The sequence below is a fragment of the Bombus pyrosoma genome, linkage group LG12 (assembly GCF_014825855.1).
Source record: "Bombus pyrosoma isolate SC7728 linkage group LG12, ASM1482585v1, whole genome shotgun sequence".
Classification (NCBI taxonomy): domain Eukaryota; kingdom Metazoa; phylum Arthropoda; class Insecta; order Hymenoptera; family Apidae; genus Bombus; species Bombus pyrosoma.
In genome coordinates, this window is record NC_057781.1 from 1549840 (window position 1) to 1572585 (window position 22746).

Consider the following 22746-nt stretch of genomic DNA (forward strand, 5'->3'; position numbering starts at 1 on the left):
ATGAATATGAATTGGCAAATAGGATAGCACTTTGCACGCGGAAATGCATCACGAGCGATTTACGGCTGTTCCGATCTTCTCTTCTCGGCGCATCGGTTCTATTATATATCGTTTGAGTCGCTTGTCGATGCGTTTGCTTTTTGTGACGATCCAGACGGAATTCCTCGAATGCTTTTCGGCAGCTGCTTTTCGACCAAACGTTTCACACTTCACACTCGGTGTATCTAAATGTTCTATCGTAGAAAAGTATCTGCATGTGAGCTGTATTTACATAAACGCGCATAAGTACTTTATATCGTACTTATACTTTTCGTTATGCTTGTTATTTTTCCAGTCACCCTTTGATGTTATTTCCGATTTATTCTCGTTACCATTTTCACGGTATATTTCATCAACAACGAAGTCAAAACGCGAACAAACGCGAAAATAAATGTCGTTTGCTTTATTTCTGATAAAAACGACAAACTTATATCCTGTTGGCGGACCATTAAATGGATCGAGAGCTCGAGAAAGCACGGCGAAAAATCTTCGTAAACGACAGATCACCTGAATTCCTCTTCTCTTTGTAACTTCGCTACATCAACAGGGCGCGCACACAATCTCTCGTTGGCAACGCTGAAAAATTCTCTTCTATAACAGAAAGCGAAGATCGATGCGTTTAAACGAACGTGTTTCCAAATGTGTTTGAAACCTCGATAGAAAAGGCTACGTTTTAAGGTAATAGATCACAAGGAAGACATATAACATAAGATATACATTACCAACGGATCGTAATAATTAAACGATGATATCGTAAATTGAAATTCGATAGTCGTGTAGCGAGTAGGGTTGTATCGGCTTTCACGAGAACGCATAGTTCGTGGGACATAGCATTCTTGCCACGACTTGGTCGACACGCGGTCGTGACGATCATAGGTTCCGCTATATGTTCGAAAAACTTCGTATCCCCGAGGAAAGCGAGTTCCCCTTAACGAAAAAGGAGAAATTCAATCGAAGCACCACTTTGCACTGCAATCACGAAAGTGTATTACATCCCTTGGGTCTTTAATCCAACGATAAATTTGCAGTTACGTAGCCGCGATCCCACGACCCGAAAATCGTCGATATCGCTTGCTCTCACGGTCTGAAATTTGTCACTATCGCGACCTGACGACGTGGAAATTTGTTGGTATCGTGATCCCCCGACCGGGTAATTTGTCGATACACCGTAGCTCCGCGAACCAGTGATTTGTTGATATCGTAATTTTCGCGATACGAAAGTTACCCGGAATCGCAATATCATAATTCGAAAGTTGCCATTATCGTAACTTTCCAACGGTGAAAATTTACCAACGTCGCGGGCTCGCAATCAGAAAACCACTCCTCGCGTCCTAATGTCTCAATATCTTCAAGAAACGACACGTACATTGGTGATAGCGATCTACTGTATAAAAATCTTTAGAACCGAAGAAATTTATTTTGTCGTTAGCGTGTACGACGTGGAAATTTGCTGATATCTTCTTACCATCGAATCCAATTTTTTGCGATTTCGATGAGCAACGAGCAAAAAGAAACACGCTTCCATCTCTGTCTTTTGCACACTACCGTTCGGTGATTTATGGTTGCCAGAGATTTATACATCCAAATCCGAGCTGGCAATAAAAGTTCGCTCCGTGATGCACGACTCTCCGTTACTTTTGATCTCTTCAACTTTTCCGATCGACGATGTCGCTCGTACATCGATTATTATGCTCCTTTATGACTCATTAAGCTACCTGTATTGCATATTAATATTAAATTTTACCAGGAGCAAATTCAATTCGCTCGTAAAACGAATGTCGATGCAGTTAGGAATTTACAAATTACGCGCGTTACGATGTTAAGCTATCTACTGTGTTGCTTTTCAAATTTAATTAGCTGGCTCACGTAGTGTTCTACTTTTCGAACCGCGATCTCAAACACATTATTCCGCACGCATTACCAAAGTAAAAACTGACTAACCGTGTATGGAATGCCTATCGTACGAAAGAGTGTTTAGAAAGTATGATCCGTTATTGAAAACACATATATTAAATTGCGTTACGTCAATGGAGTTTCTCAAGGTGGCGCGTTACCTACAAATTTACCACAATACCGAGAAAAATGTATTAATAAGCGGCGTAATTTCGTTTCAATGGTCGCGTTGCCGTGTACCTTGAAAGTGGAAAAGCGAGCTCTGCGGAATATCCTGCACACTGCGAATTAGGTTATACGTTTCGCAATTATTACGTGCAATCTGCTTAATTGAACATGCCGGTACACCACATAGGAATGGAATCGAAACTGCAAACAGTTTCGATACGCGAAACACGAGCAAAAGTGAGAGCAGAAAATATGTTGCAAACAGAGAAAAATTCCTCATAGAAGAAATAAGTTGTAAAGTTTGTTATGATATGGGTTTATTTGTAACTTTTGCATTTTTTGTTTCGAGAAAGGAAACCTCCCGGATTCGCGAAAATTCACACAAATATTTTTCTCGAAAATCGAGTCTGGCGAAAACCTCCGTTATTTTCAGCCAGAATTTTTTGCGCTTGATTCACGTTATAAATGTCTGCTGCACTTTAAAATGAATCGAGTCTATGGTAGAAGTGTTTTTTGACCTCCCGTTTTTTTATTTTTTTTTTTTGAAACACCGCGTATTTACAAGTGTTGATCTTGTCTCGATGGTTGAAACATTATTGTTGATCTTGGTCGGTTATAAGCTTTGAAGTTTGCATTTTTAACTTTTTTCTACTATTTAAATATAACCTCTAGTACGCAGATTTCAACTAACGAAAAAAGCAACAATAGCTTTAAAGCAGACTCTCTTATCGAAGAGAACACGAGAATAACAGATAAGATTTTCCATTTTTCACAGAAGAGCAGTTTTAATATTCGATATGTCGTCAATCAATCTCGTGCTGCCAAAACTGTCTTTGCTTTTGAAACGAAAAATGTGTTTTCCAACCTCTCCATAATTTTAAAAATATTACTTGACGTAATATTAAAATATTGATTCTTAATACTTATACTCGTGAATAATAATAACAATGATAATAATAAAAATGCTACTTTAGGTTAAATTACAAAACTTACATTTTTCAATTATTTTCCGGTATGTGCAAATGTCATATTAGAATACTCTTTTTTAATCATAGTTATCATTAAAATCAGAGAATCAACAATGTACTTGTCACAATTCTTTCACCTTCTGTTAGCCCTACACCAGTCATCCAGTGAATAAGCTGGTCTAGTTCGACAAAGATGCAGATGCTGTTCCTTTCCTTACGCAAACTCGGCATTACTGCGATTTCTCGCTTGTCTATCAGCCACGCTTCGTCCTGAGATATTACAAATTTTCATAGTGGACGACTACCAAGCTTGGCAATTATCGATTTCACGGTACTATCGGCTATAAATCGCAGCGAATTCCTCTATCAGAGTGAGACAGTAACGGTAACAAACATTTTTACGCAGCTCGGCGTAAGGGGTAGTTTTGAATCGATTCGAATCATGACTAGGACACGTCCAGAGCGGTGAAGATAAAAAGCGCAGCTACGTACTCACGTATATAGGTGGGTTGGTGCGTTGCAGTTGTACGAGGGAAGCTGTATTGCGAAACCGGTAAGATTTTACGACCGGTTCTTGCGGCCTGTAACAGCACACCCACGTGAACTTAGGGCGATAAATACGATTGTTTATTTGGCCAGGGTGCATCGATTTATCTGCGTGCTGTGTCGGAAAGTCGATCGTCCAAAAAAAAAGAAAAAAGGAAAAAAGAAAAGAAAGAAAAAACGACGCGAAACGAGTCGGAAAGCACCGATATAAGCGTCGAATAAATTTCTCTCTTAACAGTCGCCCTTAACCCTTCGTCCTGATCACCCTTTTAGTCGGCTTTTCTTATTTTACACCCCGTTTCTCTCCAGGAGGAACGAACGCTCGAATAAATACAGGATGTGTTCCGATTCGATTCTTGATTACGTTTTCCATAATTCAATCTTCTTCTTTTTACCTTTTGTCGTGGATCTCGTTGACGATATGGTAATCAATTAGGGTCTAGGAATTTTATTTGCTTTGACTTGTATATATTTATTCATCCGTCTGCATTTCTACGTTGAGGAGGTTTATGTTCGTTTTTATATTCGCTGGATCATCTCTTAAAATTACGTACGCAGATGAAGTAACGGGTAACGAACGAGGTAGCAAGGGTGAAATGTTGTTGTGACAGAGATACGAGTTTTACAGAAAGGGAATAACATATTTGGATATCCTAGGCGATGCTGAACTGAGATTTCGTTTGCATAAATCAGAGTTATCCAATTCGGCTGTAACTTGTTACAGAGTGAAAATGTTTTGAAAGCTTTCACGAAACTGTCGCATGTACCTGTTTGGATCAACAGTCTTTACCAAACAAATTTAATTTTTTCGATTCCACCGTGAAGTATCGAATTACGTCCCTTGACGGACGAATTCGTACTAACTGCGACCGTAATAAAAACGTGATTGCATAATTGCGAATTTTAGCATGCGATAAAGTAGACACCTTGATCGTAAAATATTGTTCATAAATATCGTCCTTGAAAAAAAAAAAAAATACATTTTTCTTATCGAACTCCGCTAAAATGTGTTTTACGTGCTACTTAACTTCGATGATAATCGTATCGTATGTTTAGCATATTTAGATTAGAAGGAAAGGTAAACAACGAAATAAGTTACGCTAAATTACACATATATGTACTGTGTCCCGCATCAGCAAAGACTATTAGTACTACCACGTTAATTCGTCAGTTACGAAATACCACAATTTAAATTGTAATTGGCTCCGCTTCGCGAAAATAGCGTTTAGATCAATGTTTAAACAATATTAGTAAAAGATGATCATTTTCAATGTTGAAAATTCAACGTACACGAAACCACAAACCACGCAATACCATTTTCAAGAGTTTAACTAAAAAACCAAAGCGTGTCAACGGAAAGATTCTCGCTTCGCAATGTCGAAGCGTTAAACAATCGCAACAAAGATAATTACAAGTACAAACGCGTGTAGTTTCCAGCAGATATTTATCCAGGGACTCTGTAAAGGTTTCGTTTCGAGATGGCACGGAAATGGTTTCGTTCCCATCAGCCTTGGAAATATTGACCGAGTTCCTTGCACTTTCCACGCGAAAACCAGCTAATATTCCGGCCTCATTCTTCGTACACGTATGTCGTGCTCGATGATTACGAAACTCTAGATAACGACGAGATTAGCCAAGGCGCGGTGCGAGAAATACTCGCGGCGAGCTGCCGCGACGGTTGCTAATATCCGCGTGAGCGCTAGCGTATGATTCACCACAAGCAACGTCTCGATGTCTCAATTTCCGAAACGAGAGGCAGGATTTTCTCTTCTTTCTGTTTCCCTCCGGTGCTACCGGTAAATATTAACTAAAGATGGTTGGTACTCAGCCACACATTCGACGTTCGAGCACTCTGTTACGCCGTTAAATAAATCACACAGCCAACATCATGCGTTCTTCTCTTGCTTAGAATCTATCTCACGTACACCTCGTACAAATTGCCACGACCAACGTGGAAAACATGGATAACAAGGTTTCTGTATGAAATCTGGCTTCAATGCCCTCATCGACACTCCTTCTGGGAAAGCTCATAAAGTCCGACATTAATGGCGTTAATCGTCCCACCTAATACCGTAGCGTGATCTTACCTGGCTGTCGAACGCTTCCTGTTCGCGAGGGCACGCGACCGCGCAAATCATTTCCCACGATGCTTTCACTCTGACCTAATACGTCATTATCGGCGCGAGGATATCGCCGTACAATAAACAACGGTTCGTTCGACAGACAACAGTCCGTTCGATAGACGACAGAACGAACGATCTGGTCGTCAGCTGGCGAAAGGCGCAACGGTGTTCCAGTGACGAGCGTTCGAACGACGCGACGTGCATCCGGACGACTCGAGTGTCACGTTAAGACATGATTTTCATGCTGGCAAAACGAATTTTTTACACGGTTTCCACGATCTTGAGTCTCTCGACTGACAGACGAGTCGTTTTCATCTAAAGGCGAAGGATCACGAGATACCAATAGAAGCGCATCGATTTATCCCACTTTCTACGTGGTTGTCGGTCGAAATGCGGACGTGGCGGATCCTTTCTCGTAACCTGGGAGTGGTTTGGATGAAACCTGTCGGTTTAGAAACAACAAACGCGTCTTCTTCCTTAAGCTCGTCGAACGATCCATTTATAGAGGAATCGATGACGAGTTTCTAATTTATGAAAGGGGAACAAAGGAGGGCTTTGAGTATATAATTCCAAGTGCTATGTATATATTCATTGCACGACGCACTAGCTCTTATAAGTCTCCCGAAGTGATACTTTCGTCAGGAAATACACGGCCACTACTACAACGATCATAGAAAACATTGACGATAACGAGTTTATAAATCAGAGAGGATTTTCTCCGGTGAAATAGCTAGCAAAGTTCCAAGCGTTGATGCGTTCAACGATTGGCAAACAAGAGGATCTATGGATTTGATCGTACGATCGTAGATCACCCTCTCATAGATCATTGTCGGGTGCAATATATCGACATATCCGAAGGGCGATTATCGACGAGCGAACGTGTAAATCACGCGCAGAGACCCTCAGCCGCGTAATTTATTACCCACTACCTGACCACGATGACAAGTCTTGCCCTATAATAATTTATTACGAGATCTAATCGCTTTCCGGCGTTTATTTTTATCCCTTGTCAATGTGAAAGTCTCGGCTCTCTGCGACACGACGGTGTCAAAGGTCTTGCGTAAACGTGAATCATCTTGGAATTCGTACGTACATTCCAGCTGTTCGCTCGTCAAGATTACGCGCCTTCATTTTTTTTTCGTCCGAAGGTTGTTCGTTAAACGAGCAAGAACATTTTTCCTACGATAACACGATAAAAATTGATCGTTTAATTTGATTTCAGCAATAACAAAGGAGGATCCTGGCAACGTGGCCAGAATTCCCAAAGGTCGAGCCCCAGCCCCAGTCGACTTCACCACGCACAGGAAGCAGCCACGCCTCACACAGCTCCTGTTTCTGTGAGTATCCGAATCCCTCCGGAAATTGAATCGTTTTTTTTTTATTATAATACGATCTATCGTTCCATTATACCGACTTCTAGAACCTACACCAATCGGCGTGCGATTCCTTATCAATCATCTACCAATTTCGATCCCCCAACGATATTTTAAAATTTAGGAAAAAGCAAAAACCGAAAAGAGCGAGTAAACCATGGAAAAAACGAGGTGATGGAAAAATGCTTTCAGATGTTTTTAACATTCGAGGAACAGCGTAGCCGCGTTTCTCTTCTTCTAAAAGTTTCGTGGTCGATTCACCGGAAGGCTCTCGCAACTTTCTTTCCCAAGAGAACTTCCGAGCGGCTCTCTTGAACTTTTCAGCCGTCTTATAGCGTCCCGGAACACGATCGATAAAAGGTTTCCAAGAGTTCCCCTAGTCTTCTGAAATTATCACTGATTTTCTCAATCGTACCCAACGAGGAAAGCTGGGTTGCTCTCTCGTGTATAATGTTATAGCACTAAATCCCTACTTAGCATAATATTTCGAGAATAGAACGAGAGTCGGTGAAACGTTAGCGACAGAACGCATAACGATCTCAATTAATATCACCGGGCTACGTGATAAATTATCACGAGAAACAGTTCTGGTTGCGGTGCTCGTACGTCCTTTGCAGATAAATTCGCAAACTTACAACAATGCGACAGTTAGTCGGGGCAAAACGTTTCGAGGTTTAATTAAGCTGACCCGAATCAACGCAGTTAGATCTCTGTTGTTAAGTTTGTACAAGAAACTCGTAGAAAAGACGGTTTTCGCGTAGCTTTTATAACGTTTCATACGCTTTCACAGCTAAAAGCGTTTGCTTGCAGCTCCTGGAGAGGATCAGCCCTCTTAACAGGACGCACTTTCATCGTAATTTCTCGCGAGTACTTTCCAACGACACGAAATAAAAATAGCATGTAGATTTTGAGTGAAACACGGCATTGGATGTTCAAAAACAGTCGTACTAGGTAAAATAACGATTCCATAGAAGAGTAATTCCAATAATTTTCGTTCAATACATTCGACTAATATGCTGATACGTCAAAACCTAATTTGCTCATTCGTATGTAATGATTCTTACACATTCTCGTTCAAGACTCTTAGGAGAGTTACTAGATTAGTTTCAAAATTGAAAAAATTGTGTGCATAATAAAGGCATGAAAAAATAGTATTCATATAAGAAAACAATAATAAAATCGTAATATATTAACAATTTATTCGAACCTGCGTGCAATTTAAAACTCATAGTCTATTTGCATCAAATTCCAAAGTTTCGTCAAAAATAGAGGCCATAAGATCTTAGAGGGATTCACTAACATCCTTCATATACGAGTACAATTTCATTAAGAATTTCATGACATTAAGTACATGTAGCTGTCCTCTTTTGTCTCTATTAGCTGCAGAGATATGCTAATCGCGATAGTCAAATATTATTCAATCCTTGTTAAGATATAGGTACTTACTTTAAACTACGCTCAACCGACTACGTGTTTGTTCTCGTTACATAGTCTGCTCGCTATGTGTAGACTATACACGCCTGCTGCCATTGACGAATGGGTTGGTTAAACCATCGAAAGTACTTCCATCCCCCTTCTAATGCCTTTCCAACAGCGATCCTCGTGCGCGATTACAAGAAATCTGATAGAAAGCTTTTCAACGCGGTTCGATCGGCAGTGAACGCGCGCAATAATAAAGTCGTCGTGGCTACTTTTATTTCTCGATACTCGTGTAATCCTTTCGAATTGCCGAGAACCCGAAGGTGGATGGACACGGACAAAGCGCGGCGAAGCAGACGTTCGCTTTTCCACTTCTCCTACGGGAAGTCGTGTCACGGCCACGATAATGTGTCTAAGATTTGCATCTTCGCGAGGGAATTCCACGATCTCGCGGCACGAATCCGGAATGCGGCGTGTTCGCGTCGAAATCCAGGCTCGAAAAGCGGGTTTGCTGGATCCTCCGGATCTTGATCACTCGAGCGGCGCGCGTCCCCTTAGACCGAAACCGTCCGACAAGAATCTCCGATCGCAAACCAAATCCCGTCGTTCTGTCGCCTGTTCGAGCTTTTCTTTCGTATTCCGTCGGACGCGAGCCACAATGGATCAAGGACGTAACACGACGTCGTGGCACGACTTTAAAGCGACTCACCCGCCTTCCGGGACAATATGTCACGCGCCACCATGATCGATACTTTTTTCTACGTGCTATCCGGGACGCTCAGGGTGACGCGTAGAACTTTCCGTCCACGAGAAGGTCAAATTGGTTGAACGAAAAGAAACGTGGCGATGGGGGGTATGGAGGGGGAGGAACAAAATCGATAAGTTGCTGCGCTTTTAATACTTTTTAGAGAGGAAGGTGTAAGCGGGGGTTTTCTGAAAGTGATTTATGGTACTGTGGTCCTTCTTCTTGTTGTGTCCTATATTAGCCGAGAAGAAAATACTATTTAATATGAATGTCAGAATATGGAATTGGAGAAACAAATAAAACATGTAAAATCATAGAACGATGCTTTTAATACTTATTAAAAATGTAGCATGCGCTATGAAAATGAGGGTGGCCTTAAAGATATTAGCTTTTTGTTCTCTTTAGTGCTAGACGAGAGAATAAAATATTTTTGATGTAGATATAAAAGTACAGGATTATGTAGGATCGCAGAACAATGCTTTTGATAGTTATTAAAAGAGGAACGTAGAATGGTGAATAGTTTTAAAGATGTAATTTATTTAATTTGTTGTTAGACCACGAGAAGACATCTTCCGATATAAATTTCGATAAACATACAAATCATGTAAAATCGTGGATTAGAATATTCTCATGAAATTAAGATAATCCTTGAGATAATCTGATGGAATCTGCGACGCAGTTTACAAAGGCGATGTCCACGGTTACATCTAATTGTCAGCTAAATACCTGTCCCGTGATATGACAGTGATCTGTGCATAAACCTGGTAGACACAGTCAATTCGACACGACATTGTTAACGTGCAGGTATGCGATGTCGTTGGTGTGAATGATACATGTCGTAGCAAGAAACGATACGCCGCTACACGTACAGTTAGAATGCAATATGTAATCGGTATATATTAACACGCTCTAATTCAAACGTAGGTGTAATTGAAGGAGTTAATGAAATTCTGTCTTCTGATCTTTCATGCGAAACGCCTGCGTCGACGATACGCTTTTTCTTCTCCTTCTGTTTTAATTAATAGCCAACGCAACTTTGTGTAAACTTTGTGTATATGCGTGAATGTACATCGTAAAAGTGAAAATAATTAGAGGAACACTCGTTCGAATGATTTTATCACTGGCTAAGCTATCCAATATACTAAAAGCTTCAACCCTGTTACAGGATACGATTCTAGGAATTGGGACGAGTTGTAGTTTTTTTTCTAAGTAAGGAAAGAAGAAGTCGGTCGTGGGAAACATCGCGCGATTTAATAAGATTTACTCTCCCCTGACTATATTTTCTTATCGAATCGTACGCAAACCGTAATTGTGGTCTCTCTTTAAGACTGGAATAATCAAACCTAGACTTTCTTCCTTGTAATTGCTAAAAAGACCTAGTCACATTTGACGAAGTTAATGTGAATTTTTGTTCAAGTGGAAACCCTATCTTTGCCACACTATTTTCATAGTTATTTATATATCTACGCGTGCGTTTAATTATCTAATTCTAATCCTCCTTATATGAGTCCAATGTGCCGACTGCAGGTCCTAACATATGTTCTCGTCCTCTCTATAAATTGACAGTTCTTTCTTTATATTTACAAATATATTCAAATATATCAAATCAGAGATATTAAACAACCGAAGCAATTTAAATTAAGTTCCGTCAAAAACAAGCGACAGAATCGTGGTTGAAAGATAAAAGTAATTAAGAGAAGTTAGCCGAACGTCAAGAGCACGCAGGTTATCGAGAGCATTGGAACATTCGAAGGTAATGATCGAACGGTACCATACCTATGCAAATAACATATATTCCTGTGACAGCGTGCATTTAGGCTGAGACGTCATAAGCGCGAAACCATTATTCATTCAACCTTTCTATCATCAGACGTTCCTGAGGAGGAAATTACGAATCGCGTGTTTAACTGATCAAACGTCTGACATATTTCTTTGAAAAATAATTTCGCGACATTACCGCTTCTAGTATTATTCTACGACTTCTTCATGATTGATGTTTATTTAATGAATCTGCGGAACTATCGACATGGAGGATTTCGAGCAACTTTCCCTATTCGCTGAAAAGTCAATCGTATATAGCTTATATAGATAACGTTTTCCTTATCGTTCTTCGAGATTCGGCACACAACTTCGGTAGCTATTACAAACCATTTCAATTTTTCTCACTGATTTTATTAAATTTTATTCGATTTCGACAAAACGAACGAGAGGCATTGGAATTCGATTCTGCGGATAAATAAACGCGCGCCGATTGCCTCGTATACCTACCTATTAAATCAGAATTTCTTCCGGTAGAGTAAGTTAGCTGAATGCCTAATCAAGCAGAGATCAGAATTCGTCTGGATCATTCCATTGCGCCAAAATCGTGTACAGATGAATAATTCGGCAGTGACCTCGATAACCTCCAATTATCGGTACCGTGGGCACGATAGGATCGAAGTGTATGTAAGTTAAAGTCTGCACCGAGAACATGCAAATGATCTCAGAATACTGTTAATTAAGGTCTGATGCGCATTGAAAATTCTGTCAGACTGCGAATCAAGTCGTCTGGACAATTCTCAGACTGTTAGTTGCTATTTCAATTCGTCATTTATAATGGAAGAAGAGACGGAAATAAAGAAAGAACATGTGTTTAATATAGCAAATATTGAAGGTGAAATAAATCTAGAATAACTGTTCCATTTTGGAAAAATGACAAAATTAACCGTCAATTTGGGACGTATTAAATCGTGATATATAAAATTAAACATGTGGTACGAGTGAACACTATAGTAGGACGATGAAACGTCTCGATGAAAGCCGATAAAGATTTCCATATTTATACCAAGAAGCCGTTATTCTTTTTCACTAGCTTGGTGAAATAAAACGGAAAATGTAATTTAAACTTAGGTCAGTGATTTTAGCCACGATTTTGAATCATATATCGTGGCTTCCCGCAACAGTAGCAAACACTGTCAACGCATATTTTCCGGCTGGCAGACTCGTTTTGTATTCGAATTGGCCAGGCCGGACGTTTACAAATTTGAATTTGAATGGTTGCTCCGTGAAAACGGTGTCGGAGACAAAATGCAATATTTTCATGAGGAGACCATTTCGTCCGCGATGTTACACGCGATTGAATTGCTTTCGATTCGATCGTACCGATCGAACTTTTATTTTTCGTTCGTTTCGGCACGAAAGGCACGCCGAAGAAACCCAGCACCGACAGAAAAGCAGTTCGATGCTATCGAACTTCTCGCGCCGATTTTAATTAAAAGTTTTAATTAAAGGTTAGCACGAACGCTAGCACGGCCTATGCATATTCAACGTTGTAAAACATTTTTCGCGGTTCTCAGTGTGTTCAATCGTTCTCCTGTGTTTCTTTGACGTAACTATTTAGAAGAATTAGAATGTGTCTATCCTTGGCATCGTGCGAAACTTTAATTGGAAAATTTGCAACTTTTCAAATTGTCCCGTTACGATCGACTTCCATGCTAACTAGAAACGCTTAGCCACGGTTGCTTGTTGTATGCACGTACGTATGTACGTACGTATATAATTAGAACGTTGAAGAGAACTTAAGAAACGTGACTGCGGTTTTTTATCGTAGGCGACAGTTTTTTCCGAATATTAGACCTAGGACGAACTACTTCAGTGACGACCTGAATAGCTCGATCTTGGTTCATCTAGCAATCCAATTAACCGACTTTTCTCTCCTCTCTGTACAGTTTTCAGAACTGGGACTCTTCTTGCATCGTTCTGTTTTGTACTCTAAAAATATTAGAATTCGCGAAACAAAAAGGGAACTTGTCGACCTAGATAATTTGACCAATATAGCAATACATTTATGATAAATAAAATATCAGAAAATCGAATCATCTTTATTACAAGAGAAAGAGACGCGAAAAAATGTATTTAATATCGAAATTCCTTGCGAGAAGTAAAAGCGACGAACGAGTGGTCCGCGAAAGAGGTGGCGAATAAAAAAAAGTAATAAACGAAAGTAGAATCGAGCGAAGCGGGGACCATTTGTAATTAAGAAGACCAGACAATGGTATCGAGATATTTCAGTGGGGACGAATTCTTTCGTCGTGCAGTTAGCGCGAACAATGCACGTTCTCGACGAGTCAAGTGACTTCTCGACCTCTCTTTTGCTATAGAAACGACGCCGTGAACAGAAATGTGGTCCGAGCTCGTTTAGGAAACCGGAAGGTGATATACCGTCGATCGATGTTCCTTTATTTCGTAGTATTCCACTGAACACTGGTAATTCTATCAAGTGGAACGATTCAGCATCTATATTTCATTATGGAGACCATTATGTTTAACGCGAGAACTCCGTCAAGCTGTGTAAACCGATTTTGACGAAGCGTAGTAGATAGGTGGATTAACGAAAAATATTTAATGTCTGTTCGAAATAAAAGGACGATAATAAAGCTGAAAAACGTTCGTAAATTTGTGAATAGAGAGAATATTAGTCTTACAGATAATGCATATATGGAAAGTGAAAGTTCTTACTTACTAATACAGAGCCTAGTTTTTAACCGAAGAATGTGATACGAGACTAGAACAGAAATTATGTGTTTTGAAATTGAACTCGAGCAATCTCGGCCGACAATGATGTATGGATTGCGCTACGATATATAAATGTATAGGCGCATAGTAAGAGTGCTGACCTGTTAGAGCGATAAAATACTAAAATCATTAAAATTTATGTAAGATTCGTATTAAGTGTTGCGCAACAATTTGTCTCAAGTTCTATACAAAAATATTTAATCGACGGTTTACGTGCTACTCGGTAAAAACTATTCCGCGATAAAAATCACGTTTCCTACGTTTGATTCCGCAGCCTACAGTTAATCTACTAAATTTATAACGTGTCATTAAAGGTTTTACAAACTTTCTTGTTGCGCTACCGTAAATCAAACGGTAGCACTTTAAACCATGGATATGCCTAATTATAGCTTTCTTTTTAGTGCGTCGTAAACCAATAATTAACTGACATATGCATAACGATGAAACAGTTAACCGTTTTATTAAAACAATAAAACAGAAAATAAAACGTCATTGGCAGCAACTCGATCTTAAATCAGCAAAACATCGTTTCCGCCAGAAGACGATCGCGTAGATACAAACGAGCTTCGTGGTGCTGTGCCATTTACCCTTTTCATTTTTGTAAATCCACGAAATCGGATCGCGATCATTGACACACGCAGATTTTCGACTGTGGCGTTTGCTAATGGAAGCATCCTCTACCGATCTAACAATTAATTTGTCAGTACTAAGCTTCGTCAATAATATCCCATCAGTATACCGATTTCTATCCTTCGGCGGTTATAGTCTGTCAATAATCTATTCTATTGACAAGCAGTGTAATTATTTTTTTGAAACGACGGATACAACCGTAATGCTTGGTGTAGAAAATACGAGTTGTAAAGTGATCGACTAATAACGGTAATCGTTATAATTAACAAACTTAGAGAATTCCTCGCTATGAATAGAGAATCTTTACCGTAAAAACTACTTTCTACCTAGGCCATTACAAAGCATCGATCGATGGAATCGAACTTCATTCGGATAATATTCCGATATTAACGTAGTTATCTCATCGAATGATTAATGGCGCACAATACGATTTATTATTGAATCGCATCCTATTATTCATTCTTAAGAAGAGGAACTAACGACTCAGCATGGAAACGTGAATGGAGGCATAGTGACCCAGAGTCGACGTAACATTGAGCACGGCGTGCTTACAAAATAATTCACTAACGAGATATATGTCGGACGTTGAATATTCTTCGATGGTAGGCTCGGTTCGATAAGCCTGTCTAGATAGGAGCGATCGAGAGCATTCGTGCGTGACGAATCATGGGAATAGATCGACAGCCGAGCAACTTTCTCGTGCGCGAGGTTATCACCGGGTTACATTGCATCTAACGCTTTGATTCAAAGGAGAAAGAGTAGGTCCCCCGTGTAATTATGCGTGAGCCAGCGTGTAAAATAATTTCGATTATGTTTCCGTTGCAGCCGCTGCACGATCAACGATCGAACGCGTACACTGGAAAGGAGAGGAGACGAATTCCTGGGCTGAGCAAGGCGCAGAGGCGTATCAAAGCGTCGAGCACGCCGGCGCTTTTGGACCGTGATGTGGAAAGGTGAGTTGTTATTTTTGAATCGACTTTTATAATTCATTCGATTCTCTGAACGAATCGAGACCTGATAGAAAATGTTATCGACGCGTTCCGAGACATCTCTGTTCTTCATCTGTGTCTTTACGTTTCGCGCATCTGCCAACTATTTTTCATTTGAAAACGATGCTATGATTTGTTATTTATTTTTCGACGTCGTTGCTGATCGCTCGTTTTGGAACAATTGCAATGTAATTTACAACAATACAGGTTTTAAGGACGATTAGTTTTCTACGGTGTAAAAATAAAATAATAGATTGGAAGAACGTGACTTGGAAAAATAATAAATTGAAAGAAGGATAAGAAAAGATAATTTTTAGAAGTTTCACTCAAATTTCATCGAGTTTGCTATTGTAGAATTAAAATTCAGGATGCCTTGTATTATCCTTTCATTCTCTGTCAACTTGTCTCGTAGCCACAGCTGACAGGCGGCAGATAAAGTACGAAACCTGTCCGTTTCGCGTCTTGTAGACTGTGCGCACAGATTTCCCTGTTTCAGGAAGCATTGTTTGCTTCGGACGAAAAATATTGTACAGGTAAATATTGAAGTTGGCTTTCCTCGCGCGAGGCAAATATAAATACGATAAACGACGGATTTATGTACTTTTAATGCGAGTCCATTTGAGAACGACAGCTTCCTTTTACATAACGTAACATAATCTTCGTAACATAATGCGATATAATGAACGAGTACAGTGTAAATTACTATTATAAATCTTGAGAGCAAACAAGATAGATACTTGAAATTAAGAGAACACGCACGACAGACTTTAGAAAAAGTAGGTAAAAGAATCAAGCGTCGCTCTTCAAAGAAGAACGTGATAATAAATTACATACAAAGAATTTCTTAAAGCAACAACTCCAATGAATTTTATATTTCGTACACAAAAAGAACAACAATTATTTATCACAAAATTATTACTATTACGTTTATTATTACAAAATGCGGTACAACAGAATTTTTATCGTATTTATACAAAATACGATATAATCAACGAAGGAATGAAAAATGAACAACCAGCGATTTCCACTTTGCTTGATTATCGACAACGTCGAGAGGTAAAAATGGTTTTAAAAAACAGTCGATCGAAGAGCGGAGCATAGATCAAAGGTGGCGGGTTGATCGCATCCAGGTTCGTTTGAAGTGCCTCCTCTTGCTTTCCAGCTTTCCATCATGACCTCTTGATCCCTTCAGCGTTGCTCGCAGCCGGGGTTGTTTGTCGAGGCAAGAATAAAGACGTTACTTCGAATGACCCGGCTCTGTTCTATCGACTTTGTACCTGGACGAACATTCATCCGGTCGTTGCTCTAATTACCAACTGAATAGAAAATCTCTGGCGACATTCTCTTTAGTTTCACGGAAGCATATATTTGCTGCCGGTCTGTTTCGCTCCAAAACAGCCCCCGTTAATATTTTACGAGTAACCCTTTGCTGCAAATTGTTCAAAAATAGCCGTTACATCGTCGTGTTTCTTGATTTTATACGTTAATTATGTTTAATTTAGAGGAAATTCCTTTCTATAATCACTGTAGCACACAGCTTGTTTCGTTTGTACAGGTATCCCTCGTATAACACATTCCGAAAAAATGACTTGTTATGCGAATTCATGTTATACGAAATAAAAAACTAACGCAAAAGTGGTAATTAGGTTCCAACAATTAACGAAATATTCTTCTTATTATTAAATTAACAAATATATACTGTTTCTCGTAAGAGGTGTGTTTATCAAATCTTACTAAAGGCATGTTTATTAAAAGAATCAATAATTAATTAAGAGCTTTACATGTTAACATCATTTATGTTAGTTATAAAGAATGTCATCGATTTTTTGTCAGGAAAGCTCTGACTTGCTACCTGTCTCTAGCGAACAAAATTTTTAAGCGCAAAGGCTTAATACTCCACGAACTAAAAATGAATCGAAAACATCAATATTCCAAAATTCCGTGTAGTAAGTTGTGACAAAACACAAACAAACACACTTGCTCGAATAAAGAATAGCAAATGACGTTTAAAAATTCCCATTACGTGCCTTTTTGTAACGGAGTTTTCCCCAGTTCTCGAACCGTGTTAAAGCAAAACCATGTTGTGCGGGGATTTCCCGGATACTCAAACCGTGTTAAAGCGAATTCATATTGTAAGAGTATCGTGTTATACATGGAATACTTGTGTTATGTTCTGAAATTTCTGCTGGAGATCTTTTTTATGAGAAAATTCTTTCGTATATTACTAAGTTTCTAGCATCGCGTTGCTTTTTTTCTTAAATGTGTTAGAATTTATAAGAAAAATCGTAAAATCCCCTTGTTATTAGTTCGATCAAAGAGCCTCCAATGGTAAAAGCTGGTGGTAGTTTTATCAAAGCGATAACAATTTATCGGAACGTTAATTTTCTTCGCTCCGAAAGTTCTCACAACTTGGTAGTCCCGACAATGAGACGCAGCCCGGCATTATTCTAATTCGAAGTTTCGGAGAACGACAAGTTCTGCATTCATGACTCGCCTGAGTCACTTGCCTTCCACTTACGCTCTATTTGACGCTGCAAACTAATTCTCAATTGCGCGTAAATGTTTTGTATTTAAAAATTTGAATTCCAAGACAACGGAACGAGTTTAAAGAAAAATATCCTGCCGAGAGGGAATTTAATTAAAAGTTTCTGAAGTTCGATAAAATTTTTAATTGGCAACGTTATCTTCGATTTGATTTTTGAAGTTGACAATGTGAAAATAAAATTAAAGCTTGCTGAATTTCAGATAAAGTTATGTATAATTAAAAATCTGAGGATTTGAATCAGAATCTAAATACTACGTTTCAAATTTAAAAGTTCAAATTTGTCTCTCCTTAAAAATCCTCTTGTTTAGAAATCGTATAAATCCATCCTTCGAATTATTTTGTAATACCGACGGTATTTTTTACGAAGCTTTTAACGGAGGATATTAAGTTTTTATATTTTTTAATTCTCAGCCCATCTTATGGCCCATTAACAAAAGAACTTAGCCTTATCTTTCACGAACATCGAAAACTTTCTAACTTCCTTTAACCATATAAAAACTGATAAAATTTTCTTTATTAATCTCTCTTCAGAGAAATTTGCAACCCGTATCAAAAATTTCTCTACGAGAAACGATCTATATAGAGGGCACAAGTTGCAAGTTTTCGTATCACTTCGATCTGTAAGACAATTTTCATTATAATAAAATGCTTAAAGATCCGTTACCCAAAGATCTACAAGCGATTCGTTCCAGTCTACATACGGTTACATCGTCTTTGAGAGATCAAAGGAATCGAGGAGAAATTTATAAATGATCGATGATCGAACAAATTAACTATCTATTGGTTTCTCGTGAAAACAGTACCGAGCTGATTTAAACGCCTACGTGATACTTACAAAAATCGAGTGTACTCCACCTACACGTGCCGGTACTAGATTTGAACACAAATCGATAAAAAGGAAAGTTATCGTCTGTTCCATGTGCCACGTGCCTTCACTATACAGAAGTCACATAGTCGAGAAAACGATAGAAGAGTTTGTCGACAGACCGGTACCTCATGAAAAATAATAATGTTACGAACGTGACCAATATTTCCAAGTTTTCCCTTAGCGAAATTTTTTTACAAATTTTTGTCCGACATACCTACAAAGAATTCCAATGTACCTCGAGTTACTTTAACAATAGAACTAACAGAGGAATACAACTTTCTAGAAATTCTTCGCAGATATTTTTTCAATTTACTTTGTTATATTTTTAGATGTTTCAATGACTTTTGATTTACAAATGTATATTTCATTTCGATTTTTTCAGTCATTAATAGTTCTAGTGTTAATCGACGTTTTCGAACGTTGTCGATTAGGAAATACTAGAAAATCCGAGAAACGCTTGAAAAAGGAACATAGACCTACCACAGTTTTCACAATATCTGCGATTGAAAAATATGTTGCCCCTCCTTCTCCCGAAAACTTTTTAAATACGCAAAGGGGAGAACAAAAACGGACCACCGGATCGACACAGTTTCTCTGAACCATCGCAAACACAGGAAGATTGCGGTATACCGATTTCGTGGAGGCGTACAAGCAAAAAAGGGAAAAAGGCGCTCTGTGAACAAAAGTAGGAGCAGGGGAAGACAACGGAGATTAGCAGAATCCTCAAAGAGCCAGAGATTTGGCACGGCGCGGTGCGGCGTGTCAAATTTGTACGTGGAAGGTGGCGCATTTACGATAGGACAGTAAAAATCCTGGCGATTAAAAAGAAAACGAAAGAGGAGCCAGCGGGCCACTGTCACTACAATGGATAAATAGTACCTTTTGTGGAGACTAACGATGGCTCTTCTTGGCTGCATCTCTTCCGTCCACAATTCGCTCTGCCGAGAAAGAAAGAGAGAGAGAGGGGGGGGGGAAAGAGAGAGAAGGAAAAAAGTAACGAAAAGCGAGGGTGGAACGGAGTGAAAGGAGAAGTGAAAAAAAACAGCGTGTAAAACGTGGTGGGGGAAAACGAGCAACCCCTCGGCGTGTCGGTATACCTGAAGCGACCCTTGAAATCTGTTCTCGGAAGAGTTCACGAGGTGCACTGGCACACAAACCTCACACGCATGCACGTGTACGCACACAAAGGCACGTGGGACACACGTGAGACTGGATTTGTGTGGCTGCCGGAGCCTTCAGTCGACCGCAGCTCGTCGTTCAATGCACTTCCTCCTGGGCCAAAGTAGTTTCGAGCAATTTTCTTATTTCGAGTGTGAGCCTTGTATTTTCGCGTACAATACCTCTTCTGTGACTCCACGAAACCAATTGCTATCGTACAAATGTATCCGATGCTTTTACCAAGACATTCGAACTCTTCGCTGTAATTTCTACCCTTGATCGAACAACCGTGAGAATCGTGTTGCTCGCTTTGCTGATTGTGTCTTGAGTGCGTTCGAGTGATTGAAGTTTTTCGTAGATTCGCTTTTTTAGACGTTAACTTTATGAGCTTTATAAGTGTAACTCGTTCGTTGTAAAGAAAAGAACGAATTACAAAGGAGAATGTGCGTGCTTGTGATTATATCCCAGCCGATCAACAAGTGACGGTTCCTCGTTGGAACGTCGGAACAACGGCGGTAGGCTTTTGTCGTGAAATAAAAATTCTAGCGTACAGGAAGAACGATTTCCGTGAATATCTTTATGCCACGGATTGTATAGGCCTGCGAGCGCAGCACGAGACACGAACGTGCACATGCATATGATGGTGGTTTGGTGTACTGGCCGAAGGTTTTAGTCGCCTCTAGACCGTCACTCGACGCATTTCCTGTCTAAAAGTGGTTGCAAGTGGTTTTTCGTGCGTCGAATAATCTCGAGGATTTTATTATCCAGGCTTGAATCGTATAAATAGAGAACTGTGGAGGAGAGAATATTTTTATTCCTCTTTCTTTTTTCTTTTTTTTCTTCGAAGAAGTGATAAAATTGTACCAAATTTTTTAAAACAAACTTTTTATCATAATAAACAGGACACCGGCGTCGGTTATGCGTGAATATTTTCAGTTTAATGTTTTCGAACGGTGTAAAAAGTGCTCGTGTTTTCATCGCGAGAAGTTTCAGAGGGTAGAGGGAGAAACGTGACGAGACCATGGACGTAAAATGTTGGTCAAGCAAGAAATAATAAAATACATCGGATAAACGTTAACCTGGAAGAGAACAGAATCCTCTCGATGATGTGGTACGTGACGCTGCAGCATGTTATCCTATTAATCTGACTTAGAAAAACCGCGAACACGAAAGAGTATCGTTGATTCTATCAACTACAACTTGGTGACGTTAGTTCACCGTCTTCGCGTTTGCGACGTAAAAGAAAAAATATGTTTTATGGGCGTGTAATTAACTCGCGAAGGACAAAAGTAATGACTCAGAAATTTCATTATTTTCAAAAGAAAACGCAAAACACGAAACACGTCTACGTAGTTATCTTTTACCTTCGGAAATACAAGAAAAGAGAAGAAAGTTTCTTTTTTTCTCCATCGTATCTCTCCAGATCCGATCTCATTCCAAACAGGAATCACATATCTTCCATCGCGTAAAACGAGAGGCGTTTTAAAAACAAACTCGAGAATCTGATTTTCATGATTATATGCGATCATATGAATAACTCTAATTAATTAATAACGTCTTCAAATAGCACAGACGCTGACTAATGTTTTGCTCAGTTCGATAGTTTTGTTAAAAATCGTATCAACAGTCTCAGTCATTTCAAACCAAAAGAACTTTTCACACTAATATTCGTTCTGTATAAAATCATTTACTATTTTCACAGAACTTCTTCGTGTTTTCAAATAAAATAAAGACATGTCAAAATAATGGTTCGTGCTTTTTAAATAAGCAACGAACGGTAGTGCAATTTCACGATATAGAACGAATCAGCGTTCCACGAAAATGATACGTAATACGTCATACTTTGAGAAAGTATGCGAACGCGATACACTTGTGATTCGCAAAAATTTCGAAATATTTGGAAGCCGCAGATTTCCGTCCTCCAGGAGCGACATACGCAGAGGAGGCTACTTGCGACGGTATCGTTTCCGTTATACAGCCTCGCGTAGACACCTGGTCAGCTGCCGTGCTCGATGTTCAGCCGCATAAATTGCTGTGCGCACCTTCGTGATCTATCAGTTTTACGACCCGCGTTTGCCGCAGCCTCTGCGCCGCGGGAAGAAACGGTATTGAGCTTCCTAGGGTCCGTAAATTATTTTCCTCTCGCGATCACAATGGGCCATTGATTAAACGAATAATGGAAACGATCGCTGCTCGCGCCTATTAATTCCTATGTATGTGTGCGAGCAGCTCAAGAAATAGTCGGACGTAATCTTTTCTTTTCGTTACGACAAAGTGTACGTTGAATTGATTGATTCTTTGGAGTTTAGAGAAATCATCGTATACTCCTTCCTTTGATGCACGCGATTCTATTTTATTTCTTTTTCGATATGGTTAGAATATTTTCTATAGAGAGAGGTCAGAGTTGATGTATGAATTTACATTTTCCTCGGTTAACCCATCCGCAACGGATCGCAACAATGTAACAACACGGACTACGGTGCATTTAAATTTGAAGAAATAAATTATAATATAATTTCATAATAACAATTCATAATAATAATATAATTTTATAATATAATTTGAAATCAGATTCTAGGTCCCAGTGGGCTTCGGTGGCGCCATTTTCAAACGTGTTATGCCACAAATCTTCTTAACAAAGGGATTTTTAAACAAAATATAATTTGCATTGATATTTTATATTTAATATTTAATCAAGTAATTGCTGAAGTTAGCTTCCCATCATTCG

The 22746-nt window shown here is 39.3% G+C and overlaps 1 protein-coding gene across 8 annotated transcripts in view; it reads left to right on the forward strand.

Annotated features, from left to right (window-relative positions):
- The window catches only part of LOC122573799 (serine/arginine repetitive matrix protein 2), a 131137-nt gene that overhangs the window by 99730 nt on the left and 8661 nt on the right, over window positions 1-22746 (forward strand). For all 8 annotated transcript variants that reach the window (XM_043740655.1, XM_043740654.1, XM_043740656.1 and 5 more), the window contains 2 exons: window positions 6960-7074; window positions 15284-15411. In XM_043740655.1, the coding sequence (XP_043596590.1) occupies window positions 6960-7074; window positions 15284-15411 (243 nt within the window). The remainder of the gene's footprint in view (window positions 1-6959; window positions 7075-15283; window positions 15412-22746) is intronic.